The following is a 12,598-nucleotide window of genomic DNA, read 5'->3' on the forward strand; positions in this document are numbered from 1 at the left end:
ATCTGCTTAGTACCCAGCTCACCTTCCAGGCCGGACACAAGCCCAGGACCGGCCCAGCGGCCTCCTCGGGCGACCTTGCCTGCTCTGACTCCGAGGAAGCAGCGGACAAGGACAAGCTGGCCGTTTCCAGGGTGAGTGGAACTTCCTTCAGGTTAAAGATGTTCTCCTGTCACCAGGCCTGGGGCTTAGACACCGGGTACTGTCACTGAGTTCTTTACGCTCCTGGCTGGCGCTCTACCATTTGAACCACGGCTCCGCTCAGGTGGCTATTTTTTTTTCTGGTGGTTCCTTGGAGAGTCTCAGGGACTTTTCTGTCCTGGGCTGGCTTTGAACCATAATCCTCCTATCTCAGCTTCCTGAGTAGCAAGCAGCTGGGGCAGGGGGGTGAGTGGGGACAGATGTGAGGGACCCTGGCTCTTTAGGCCCTGTATTTGCATAGATATTGAACCAAACACCCCCAAAATATTATGTTTATAATAGTCACTCCTTTTTGGGGGGAGGTTGATCAAATAAGAGCTGAAGCATTTTAGACAGGTGACAATTCCACCCTCTCCAGGTTCCCGCACCCCCCGCACCACCACCCACCATGGATTCTACAGCAGGGGATGTGCAGGGAGTAAAAACTAAGCAAATAAATAAATGAACGTCCACGCTGTCTCCTAGCGCCTGAGAAGAAGTTTGCCCCCGGCTTTGCTGCGTAGGGTATCGTCTACATGGACCACTACCACCTCAGCCACCGGCCTCCCCACCCTGGAGCCAGCCCCCGTCCGCAGAGACCACAGTACCAGTACCAAGCTGCAGGAAGGCCCAGTGTCCAGGTCAGCCCTCCAACCACCCCCCCCGCAGCTAGACACCTGACACCCCCCAAACACTCCCCCCTTCTTTCTCCCTCCCTTCTCTCTCTCTCTCTCTCTCTCTCTCAATTGCACATACTAACTGGTCTGTCCTCTTTGTGACAAAAGGAGGATGAAAGTCCTAAGAAACCTGGGCATACAATTAAGCTTCTATGGGGGAGAGGGGACCCCAGCCACTCAGGAGGCTGAGCTCTGAGGACTGAGGTTCGAATCCCAGCCTAGGCAGGAAAACCTGTGATGAGAATTCTTCTCTTCAGTGAACCATGGGAAAAATGAAAAGAGCCAGAAATGGAGCTGGGGCTTCAAAGGGTAGAGGTGTGTGGCCATGAGTGGAACAGCTCAGGGATAACAACACTCAGACCCTGAGTTCAAGCCCCAGGACTAGCATACACACACACACAGACACACACACACACACACAAAAAAAAAAAACCCTATGCATCTGTGTGTGTGTACATACATACCTGTACAGCACACATATTACATACCCTCTACACACACGCACACACACACATATATGTATAATATGGGGGGGAAGAGAATGAGAGGGGAGGCAGAGAAAGGCTGTGTTCACTTCCTCTGCCAGCTAGCATTGATAAATGGGAATTAATAATATTGTGAAGCATTGCTTAAGAGAGTGAATTATGACCTTGAGATTTATTACCAGACATGTTTCTTATTTCACCAGTGAACTTTCCCCAAGTTTTCTGTCCTGTTGTAATGTTGATGATTTTCTTTGCAAGGAATGTTTCCATGAAAAATCTGTTTATTCCATTGCAGATATTGTCTCTTTCTTCCTTCCTTTCTTTCTTTCTTTCTTTCTTTCTTTCTTTCTTTCTTTCTTTCTTTCTGTTATTCTTTGTTATTTCTCATCAAATCTCATTTCCTTCCCCTCTTCGCCTTTCATCTGTTAAATAAATTGGGGGAGACAGGGCAGCTGAAATGGTAATTCTCTCAAGGAAGAGAATTCCAAGAGATTTCATGAGCTTAGCTGTCAAGGACCCTGCTCTGCTGCCTTAAAAAAATATAAATACTCAGACTCAAATATTTTCTAAAGAGATAAGGAATAGCATGTCTTACTCAATCTCTTGTCTCTAAAAATACTTGTGCATGTTTTTGCCTGCTGTGAATTTTCCCACTGTCTACCTCTTCATTTCACTTCATTGACCACTCTACATTCTAAAAGTGCCTTAAAAAAAAGATTTTTTTCTTGTTTTATGTATTGGAAACTGATGCTATAAATAATCTTATGGTGAAATTTCGTGTCAGATATTTAGTACAAACTTCTCTTCTGTATGTGTCACACTGAGAATCACAATCAATCGGACTGATATACGATAAAGAAAAACTTTTCCCCCCACCATTATGAAGATGTGGAATTTATTCTGAAGACGACTTAGGTTTTTGTTTTGTTTTATTATTTGCTTTTTGAATCTGTCATTTGTGGGTCTTGAACTCGGGGCCCGGGCGCTGTCCCTGAGTTCTTTTTGCTTACGGCTGGCGCTCTACCACTTGAACCATGGCTCCACTTCTGTTTTTTGGGTGGTTCATTGGACATAAGAGTCTCTTGGGGCCTTCTAAGACAGCGGTCACTGCTTGCTAAATCTATTTCTCCCCGAAATCAGAAGACAGACCATTTCAGATTTCTGCATAGAAGGATTTGGCCAATACAGACAGAGAAAACAGTGATTTTTGAATCCACAGAACCATGAATTCCCTGACTTCTAGAACATTCTTCTAGAACAATCCAATCTTCTATCCACCGGATCACCCCAGATATATGAATAGTGGGCAACTTGGATGGGAACAAAAGAGTCTCATGGATGGAGGTGGCCCCTGGCCTTTGTCCTTGTAAATGTCATTCTTGCCAGGCTCTTCCTTGGCCTCTGTATGAGGGGCCATAATTGGGTTACTGGTTTCTTTCCTGGGTGTCACTAATAGAAACCATAAGTTAAGACGGGGTCTGTTGCCCACAAATATTGCCGTATTCTGCTTGAGTGGTTTTGCAACCAAATTAATCCTTGCATACAGACTTACTAGAATAAAGAAGATGAAACTGAGCTACTCAGGAGGCTGAGATCTGAGGATCATGGTTCAAAGCCAGCCTGGGCAGGAAAGTTTGTGAGATTCTTATCTCTGACTACAGTTAAATTTGTCAGGGTGCATTACTTCTTAAACATTGACAACCCCCTTCCCGTGATTTTCTCCCTCTTTCCCTCCCCTTACCCCCTCCCAATCATCTTGGTTTTTTCCCCTTCTCTTCCCTATTTCAAATAAGCAAATAAATGTATGTGCAATATATCAGGTACCCAAAGTCAGACGCAGTAACAACCTGAGATCAATTGTAAGGGGGAAAATGAAGAGAAAAGAAATAGCTTCACATAACACATTCAGCACAACAATCACAAAGATCAACCTCTTTTTTATTTTTCTTTTTCTTCAACTCTTGTCTTTCCAGCCCTGTTATTTCCGACTCTTGGAATAATCCAGTCCTCATGAGTCTCACCAAAAGCCGGTCCTTTACGTCGTCTTATGCTGTTTCTGCAGCGAATCATGTGAACACCAGAAGGCAAACTTGTCCAGGTGAGTGACAGAGTGACCGAAAAATACTCTAAGCTAGGCTCAGGAGGCTGAGATCTGAGGATCGGGGTTCAAAGCCAGCCCAGGAAAGAAAGTCCATGAGACTCTTCTTTCCAGTGAACCACCAGAAAACCAGAAGTGGAGTTGTGACTCAGCCTGGTAGAACCCTAGCCTTGAGGTGTAGAGCTCAGGGACAGCGCCCAGGCCATGGGTTCAAGCCCCACATCCTACCAAAACCAAAAAGAATTTCAGAAAGGGCTTGATACCTCCGCTGAGGGTCCGATCTACCAGACTTTTGTCTCTGGAATACCAAATAAGCAGCAGGCCTGCAATCACTCTACCCTTTGATTTCTCCACAGTAGAAAATTATGAGGCGGCCTGACTGGTTCTTAGATCTTCCTGTCTTTTTTTTCATATATTTTTTATTATAACTAATAGAAGGGTGATATGATATTTGCCAGATAGAAGGTGCATTAATTCCCATACATTGATACCCTTTCACATGTCTTGGTCCCCATTTCCCTCCACTTCCCCCGTTCCGTATCCAATTTCAGAAACATAAGCCATATAATGAGTGATTCTTGTTCTTAAGGTACTCTGTTCTCTCTCCTTTGCTGTCCCTTGGTCATCTCATATTGTTACAGTATCTCACTTGGTTACCTGATATATCGCATATATTTGTATTTGGTTATTTGAAATTGGATACATCTTCCCGTCTTAAGAAGTTACCAATTGGCTCAAGCAACAGTTGACCCCATCTTCCCTGAGCTATGGGATGTGCGAGTTTGGCTGTCATGCGGCCCCAAACTCTTAACTGTTTTTTAATATCATTATTCTTGCACTCTTGCTAAAAGCTCTGCTGAAGTACTCTGTAATGGCTGTGTGCCTGGATGCTGCTTCCTCTTCCTCCTCTTCTCCTCCTCCTCCTCCTCCTCCTCTTCTTCTCCTCCTCTTCCTCCTCCTCCCCTCCTCCTCCTTTTCTTCTCCCCTCCTCCTCCTTCTCCTCCTCCTCTTCTCCTCCTCCTCCTCTTCTTCCTCTTCTTCCTCCTCCTCCTCTTCTTCTTCTTCCTCTCCTCCTCCCCTCCTTCTCCTCCCTCTCCTCCTCCTCCCCTTCTCCTCCTTTTCTTCTCCCCTCCTCCTCCTTCTCCTCCTCCTCATCTTCTTCTCCGCCTCCTTCTCTTCCTCCTCCTCCTCCCTCCTCCTCCTCCTCTTCTTCTTCTTCTTCTCCTCCTCCTCCTCTTCCCCTCTCCTCCTCCTTTTCTTCTCCCCTCCTCCTCCTCCTCCTCCTCTTCTTCTTCTCCTCCTCCTCCTCCCCTCCTCCTCCTTTTCTTCTCCCCTCCTCCTCCTCCTCCTCCTCCTCATTCTGCTCTAGTCCAAAGACCTGAGCACCGCCCTTGAGCATCTTTCCTGGGAAAACAGCCCCACTTCTAGATCTTTCTGTGGTTTAATTGACCGTAAGACTCTCACAGGCATTCCTGCTCTGGCTGGATTTGAACTGGGGTCCTCAGAACCTCAGCGTCCTAGTGGCTGGGATGACAAATGTGAGATTCCGGGGGCCGGCTGCACTTTGTCATTTTAAGAGCCATGTTTTCTTTATTCCAATTGGGTAAGAAAGCTTAGAACTTTCTTTGCTTTGGATGACTCTGCCCTAGATGCCAACTTCTGAAAGCCTTTACCCACTTGACTTAAATCTCTGCCAATTAGAGTAGGAGTTTGATTGCAGGTCTGTTGCTGAAAGAAGCCATTAAAAGGCGATGGGATTTTCCAGCCACCTATCAGGTCGTCTCGACTTTGGAGATTCTCATTCAACCTAGAAGTGGTTAATGACCCGAGCAATAAAATGGAGTTTTCCCTAGAACCAAGCAAAGTAGAATAATGTAGAAAGCACTTCGGTGGCATTGCCAGGAAGGTTCCCATGGGTGAGAATGGGAAACAAGACACACACACACACACACACACACACACACACACACACACACACACACACACACGTGGGATTCCAACAGAGTGAAGGAACTGAATTTGAAGAATCCACATTAATACGATACCCCGAATGTGATCCTGAGGCTGCGGGATATCTTGTTTCTGCTGAAAATAATGACAGAAGGAAAACATTAAGAATCAAGGGTCCCGACATTCTAACAGATCAGGTTAAATTTCCAACCATGAAGACACAGTGAGCAAGAAACAACCATAAGTGAGAGTTAACAGAAAATACCACCAGCAACACAATTATTTATAGGCCCGTAAAAGGATGGAAATATTCCTATGTGAATTGTTTTTAATTAAAAAAAATTATTTTGTCAGTCCTGGGTCTTGAACTCAGGGCCTGAGCGCTGTCCCTGAGCTTCTTTCACTCCAGGCTGGTGCTCTACCACTTGAACCACAGCTCCATGTCTGGTTTTCTGGTGGTTCATTGTTAATAAGTATCTTACAGGCTCACACCTGTAATCTCAGCTACTCAGGAGGCTGAGATCTGAGGATCACGGTTCAAAGCCAGCTCGGGCAGGAAAGTCCATGAGACTCTGATCTCCAGTGAACCACCAGAAAATTAGACGTGGAGCTGTGGTTCAAGTGGTAGAGCGCCAGCCTGGAGGGAAAGAAGCTCAGGGACAGCACCCAGACCCTGAGTTCAAGGCCTACAACTGACACAAATAAAAACAAAAACCCCACAGTAGAGTAGGTTTCTTCAAAGTTTGGAGAGAATATGAGTCACCCCACTGCTAGCAAATCTATCTTACAAAAATAGGAACAAGGGCCAGGAGTTTGGCCTAGTGGTAGAGTGCTTGCCTAGCATGCACGAAGACCCGGGTTCGATTCCTCGGTACCACATACTTAGAAAAAGCCAGAAGTGGTGCTGAGGCTCAAGTGGTAGAGCTCTGGCCTTGAGAAAGTCCAAGGACAGCGCTCAGGCCCTGAGCCTAAGCCCAGGACTGGACAAAAAAAATAGGAACAAATTAAAACATGTTGAGGAGCCCAAACCTTGCCAAATCTTCACTGCAGGAATTTATGACCAATATATTCTAGAAAGAAAAAAAAAGATGTCAGAAAGCCTGCCATCTGATAAAAAAAAAAAAGGCAAACAAATAAATTGGAGAATCTTAGGTCAACCCAGAAAACATTGATACACAAATGTTATTTCCAGACCAGCAGGGGGCCCGGAGGGTGGGGCGGGGGTTCAAAAGGTTTATTTAAGGACAGAATTACAATATAAAAGAAGAGTATGGCATTCGAGAGAAGATGTATGACTCTCAGGGTCTGTCAGCCAAGAAAGGAGTTCAGATCGGGAAACTGAGGCACGAGAGCTTCCTCAAGACTAACACAAGTGAAATGTGGAAGGGACAAGAGAAGGAACACACCCCGTAATGGCACACACGTGCTCTTTGCACCAATCCAGCCAGCACCGCACCATTCTAGCTCCGTCCACCACCATGGACCGTCATGGATGTGCAGTCACCAAAAGACGAGCAACAACTCGGCAGTCGCTGGATGACAGCAGCAAAGCAGGAGGCTTGGATAGACTTTTGCAGCTCCCGCCTTCTTCTAGTGCGACGCGCTGGCAGTTATTCTGTTGTTCCAGTGCCTCTCGTTTACGGTTATTGCATGGCTGTAGTTGAAAATTTGTGTGTGCAGGGATCTGTACGTTGGAACAGGAATTTGGTGGTGGTGGTGGTGGATCTTGAACTCGGGGCCTGGGCGCTTTCCCTGAGCTTCTTTCACTCAAGGTTCGGACTCCACTACTTGAACCACAGCTCCACGTCTGGTTTTCTGGTGGTTTCACTGGAGATCAGAGTCTCCTGGACTTTCCTGCCCAGGCTGGCTTTGAACCTGGGATCCTCAGATCTCAGCCTCCTGAGGGGCTGGGGTGACAGGTGTGATCCATGGTTGCCTGACTACTTCCTCCGCCTCCTCCTCCTCCTCCTCCTCTTCTTCTTCTTCTTTCTTCTTCTTCTTCTTCTTCTTCTTCTTCTTCTTCTTCTTCTCCTTCTCCTTCTCCTCCTTCTTCCTTTTCTTCCTCTTTCTCTTTCTCTTCCTCTTCTTCTTCCTCATCTTCCTCTTCTTCTTCCTCTTCTTCTTCCTCCTCCTCCTCCTCCTGCTCCTCCTCCTCCTCCTCCTCCTCCTCCTCTTCTTCTTCTTCTTCTTCTTCTTCTTCTTCTTCTTCTCCTTCTCCTTCTCCTTCTCCTTCTCCTTCTCCTCCTTCTTCTTCCTTTTCTTCCTCTTTTTCTTTCTCTTCCTCTTCTTCCTCATCTTCCTCTTCTTCTTCTTCCTCTTCTTCTTCCTCCTCCTCCTCCTCCTCCTCCTCTTCTCCTCCTCCTCCTCCTCCTCCTCTTCTCCTCCTCCTCTTCCTCCTCCTCCTCCTCCTGTTCTTCTGTTACTAATAGAATAACTGATTCTCTCTCAGGTGCCCTGGCTAAGGTCTCACCTCTTCCATCAGCAGCCAGCACCTCTCCTCTCCAAGGGAGCCCTGAAAACAGCCCAGTGAGGAGAGTTTCTGCAGAGCAGTTTCCAGAACCTTCAAGCACCATCACCAAGCAAGAACCACGTGCTCATAGAGCCTTAACCTACACCCAGAGTGCCCCCGACCTGTCCCCTCCAACCCCACCCCGGCCTGCCGTATGCAGCAGGTAAGGAGACCAGCTGCTATTGTTTGTATTAGACAATAGCGGATTGCCACCATTCCTCTACAAAGCCAGGGGCAAGAGGGTGGAGCTGGGTGAGGGAGAAAGGACAAGGAAACAGGTCGTGCGTTGAATAGACTTGGAAACATTGGTTTTGTAGCTCTTCTGATATTTCACTTTACTTCATGGTGTCTGGCTTGGTTTCATTTATCAGAAGCACTGGAGATGGAACCCTGAGCCTGGCACCTGCCACGTGAGGCAGGCGGGCACCGTGTACAATAGAATCTTTGCCACATATGTGCTATAGGATAGAATGGAGGGGCCGGGAGTTTGGCCTAGTGGTTAAAGTGCTTGCCTAGCATGCACGAAGACCCAGGTTCGATTCCTCGGCACCACATACATAGCAAAAAGCCGGAAGTGGTGCTGAGGCTCAAGTGGTAGAACTGTAGCCTTGAGAAAGTCCAAGGACAGTGCTCAGGCCCTGAGTTTAAGACCCAAGATTGGCAAAAATAAAATTGTGTGTGTGTGCACACGCGCGCGCGCGCGTGTGTGTGTGTGTGTGTGTGTGTGTGTGTGTGTTTAACAGGACGAATCTAATGGGATTTTTATACAAGAGCTTTCAGAGGGAAAAAAACCACACAAGGGGATTTCACTGTCTGCTTCAATCCAGTAATGTGTGTTTTATTGTCTGGGCTTCAGCAATCTATAATTCAAACCAGGTTTTATTATTCGCTGTGAGACAGCCACACAGGCAGCTTAAAGTCTGCCAGAAACATCACCACACCACCTCTCTGTGTTTCCCAACATTGAGCTAGAAGATCTTGGCATTGAACTTGAGCGCTGACGAATTTGGCATGGAATCCCAGTGGTCTTGTCTTTGCAAGATTGTGTGTGTGTGTGTGTGTGTGTGTGTGGTTGGTGTAGATGAGCCATTAATTTAAATAGTCCCTAATTTAAATAGTCCTTTTACAGGCTGGGAGTTTGGCCTAGGTGGTAGAGTGCTTGCCTAGCATACATGAAGCCCTGGGTTCGATTCCTCAGTACCACATAACACAGAAAAAGCCAGAAGTGGTGCTGTGGCTCAAGTGGTAGAGCTCTAGCCTTGAGAAAACCCAAGGACAATGCTCAGGCCTTGAGCTCAAGGCCACATAAAATTAAAAAAAAAGAATCATGTACTTACGACTGTTTCAATATTTCCCAGTTGCGGTAGGCCGTATTCCCAAAGGAGCACTGCTGAAGGAGTCCCTGAGTCAGGCCCTGAGGTCTCTCAGACCCTGAACAGGACAGGTAACTCTTAAACATTCTTTGTATTCTCTTTCTCATAATAACAATTCTTTTTTCACCCCCCCCCCTCCCGATCACAAAGGTCAACCATCTTCCTGACAAAAAAAAATCATTTGTAAATTTTAAAAGACTGAATCAAAATCACCTATCCACCTCGCCACCTGAGCTGAAAGTCACCCCAGCTCCTCAGGAGGCTGAGATCTGAGGGTCACAGGTTCAAAGCCAGCCCGGGCAGGAAAGTCCAGGAGACTCTGATCTCCAGTGAACCACCAGAAAACCAGACGTGGAGCTGTGGTTTAAGTGGTAGAGCACCAGACTGGAGGGAAAGAAGCTCAGCGATAACACCCCAGGTTCTGTATTCAAGGTCCCCAGGAGAATAATAAAAACAATAATGTACAGATCTCGGCCTCCTGGGTCAGTGGAGTCACAGGCCTGATCCATCACCTCTTAATGCCACGTGGCGTGTGTGTGTGTGTGTCACTGGCGTGTGCCAGAAGCCAGAGTCCCAGGGGCTCATCCTGGTAGACTGTGGTCCTTCTTCCCCTGTAGATGACATGGCACAGGTGACATCAGACTATGACACCAACAACAACAGCGACAGCAGTGATGTCATCCTGAATGAAGAGGAGACGGGGGTCCCTGGGAGACCCTGGAAAAAGGTGGCTCCCCGCAGTTCCTTCCCTGCAGAGGACATGCTGTTTCTGGTGAGCCTCTCCTCGACCCTCCCCTACCTGCAGAATCAAACTTTCTAATGTGAAGATGGCGGGGGGGGGGGGGGGGGCGGGCAGGGGAGACACAACCCCTTCATCCTCTTTTCTTTCGCAAGCTCCAAGCCACCAGGCGCAAAGCTGAGGATAACAGTTCAAAGCCAGCCTGAGCAAGAAAGTCAATGAGACCCTTATCCCCAGTGAACCAGCAAAAACCTGGAAGTGGTGCTGTGGCTCAAGGGGTAGAGCGCCAGCCTTGAAGCAAAAAAAAAAAAAATGCTCAGTTCAGCCCTCCACACACACACACACACACACACACACACACACACACACACCAGGCCCCGAGTTCAAATCCCGGGACTTCCAGTGGCGTTTCAAAGCGCCCGTCACTAATGTCATTTCACCTCTCTTGCAGGACAAACCCATTCTAGCCCCGGAGCCTCTGATTATGGATAATCTGGGTTCTATCATGGACCAGCTGAACACGTGGAATTTCCCTATTTTTGATCTAGTGGAAAATATAGGAAGAAAATGTGGCCGCATTCTCAGCCAGGTATGAAATGCTACCTCACCATGGCGGGCGTAGTGGTGGAAGTGCTCGCCTGGCGTGCAGGAAACCCTGGGTTCGATTCCTCGGTACCACGTCTACAGTAAAAAGCCAGAAATGGGAGCTGGTGGCTCACACAGGCTACTCAGGAGGCGGAGATCTGGGGATGACGGTTCAAAGCCAGCCCGGGTGAGCAGGCAAAAATCTGGCCGATCTCCAGTGAACCAGGGAAAAGGGAAACGTGGAGATGTGAACAAATGCAAAAAGCAAAGGGAAGGTGCCCTGGTCTTGAGTTCAAATACTGGCACACACACACACACACACACACACACACACACACACACACACACAAAGGGGGTGGGCATGGGACTGGCTGATTGTGTCTTTGTTTTCTGTCCCAGGTGTCCTACAGACTTTTTGAAGACATGGGTCTCTTCGAAGCTTTCAAGATTCCAGTCCGAGAATTTATGAATTATTTTCACGCTCTGGAGATCGGCTACCGAGACATTCCTTGTAAGCAGAAGTGCATTTGTGACCTGCTGGTTCTAATACCGTCTCATCTGGGTTATGGAGGAGGCAGCCTTCGAAGCATTACAAGTGGGCAGACACTCAGCGGGACCGGATGGAGACACAGCCATGGCCTGTGTTGGAACCTGGTTCCTTCATGAATCCCTCTCCCCAACTCTTGCTCATTTCTTAATCTGGAAAATGGAGATCAGAATTGTTTGCTCGCTGTTAGAATTCGAGTCCCTTTGAATTTCTCAGTTGTTGGAATCCAATGTCACCATGCCAGTGGCAGTCCTGGGGTTTGAACTCAGGGCCTGGGGCGCTGTCCTTGAGTTTCTTTTTTATTAACACTCTACCACATTGAACCATAGCTCCACATCCACCATTGAGGTAGGTGGTGGTGCGGGGAGGAGTTTAAGAATTCTGGATCTCTTGAGAAAGCTGGACAGCTGGAGTGACAGAGGACGAGAGATATGAAACAGGGCTTGTTTGCAAGGAACTCGAGATAAGCTTTGCTTTCTTTCATGCAATTTTCCCAAGGCTGGCTGCCAGCAATTGACCGAAGTGTTTTAGTTGATATCTGAAAGGTTAAGGAGTTACATAAATAAACTCAAACAGGCAGGAAGCCACTGAGAAATCTAGCTGGAATTTCCAAGCTAGTGTTATCTTTTCCCCGCGAATTTATTTATCTCTCTTAGGAAAGCTCTTCCCTTAATGGACGATCGCTTTTCAATAATAATGCCGGTATGTAGGGGCTGGGATTTTACATTTCCCCCATGGCTATGTAATATAAAGCTCTGTGTCTTGGGCCTTCTACTTAGCATATGTCACCATTGCTGTATGTTGAATGACTTTGCTGTATGTTGAATGACTTCGCCTTGTATCCCCAAAGGATTGTTTTTCTAATAGCTCTGGTTGAATGAATCCACACTTAATTGGAAGAAACAAAAGGCACACAGGAGAGTTCCAATGAAAACGGGCTGCAATCCACTTTAATATACTACCACGGATGTATTAACAACTCGCTTTGTTTTGGAATGACATCTTGCGGAGGACTTTTGTTTTTTAAAGAGAAAAGGGACAGGGCAAAACTTTCTTAAACGTCTCCAGTGGGAGGGTGATTGCACATTAACTATGTCTCAGGTGAGCGGCAGAGCTCTGTGAGTAAGGAAATCATAGGTGCCCGGTTTCTTCTGCCTGTCATCCCAGCTATGCAGGAGGCTGAGGTCTGAGGGTCACAGGTTCAAAGCCAGCCCGGGCAGGAAAGTCCAGGAGACTCTGATCTCCAGTGAACCACCAGAAAACCAGACGTGGAGCTGTGGTTCAAGGGGTAGAGCGCCAGCCTGGAGAGAAAGGAGCTCAGGGACAGCACCCAGGCCATGAGTTCAAGACCCAGGGCTGACAAATATAATGAAATATGATATATGTAAATAGATTTATTCCTTGGCCGGTGGCCCCTCCTTGGCCCCCCTTCTGGGGCTGCAGGGCCTGGTCTGGGCA

General features: G+C 47.3%; 1 protein-coding gene across 1 annotated transcript in view; it reads left to right on the top strand.

The window, feature by feature from the left end:
* Pde3a (phosphodiesterase 3A) overlaps nucleotides 1–11,259 on the top strand; it is a 35,865-nt gene extending 24,606 nt beyond the window's left edge. Inside the window, exons 2-9 of the mRNA XM_090324451.1 lie at nucleotides 1–131; nucleotides 664–818; nucleotides 3,313–3,437; nucleotides 7,837–8,059; nucleotides 9,255–9,340; nucleotides 9,887–10,041; nucleotides 10,460–10,597; nucleotides 10,993–11,259. The exon at nucleotides 1–131 is cut by the window's left edge and continues 124 nt beyond it. Coding sequence (XP_090180577.1) covers nucleotides 1–131; nucleotides 664–818; nucleotides 3,313–3,437; nucleotides 7,837–8,059; nucleotides 9,255–9,340; nucleotides 9,887–10,041; nucleotides 10,460–10,597; nucleotides 10,993–11,259 — 1,280 coding nt within the window. The remainder of the gene's footprint in view (nucleotides 132–663; nucleotides 819–3,312; nucleotides 3,438–7,836; nucleotides 8,060–9,254; nucleotides 9,341–9,886; nucleotides 10,042–10,459; nucleotides 10,598–10,992) is intronic.
* The last annotated feature ends 1,339 nt before the right edge of the window (nucleotides 11,260–12,598 follow it).

Source organism: Megascapheus bottae, chromosome 35 (assembly GCF_031878675.1).
Source record: "Megascapheus bottae isolate mThoBot1 chromosome 35, mThoBot2.hap1, whole genome shotgun sequence".
NCBI lineage: Eukaryota > Metazoa > Chordata > Mammalia > Rodentia > Geomyidae > Megascapheus > Megascapheus bottae.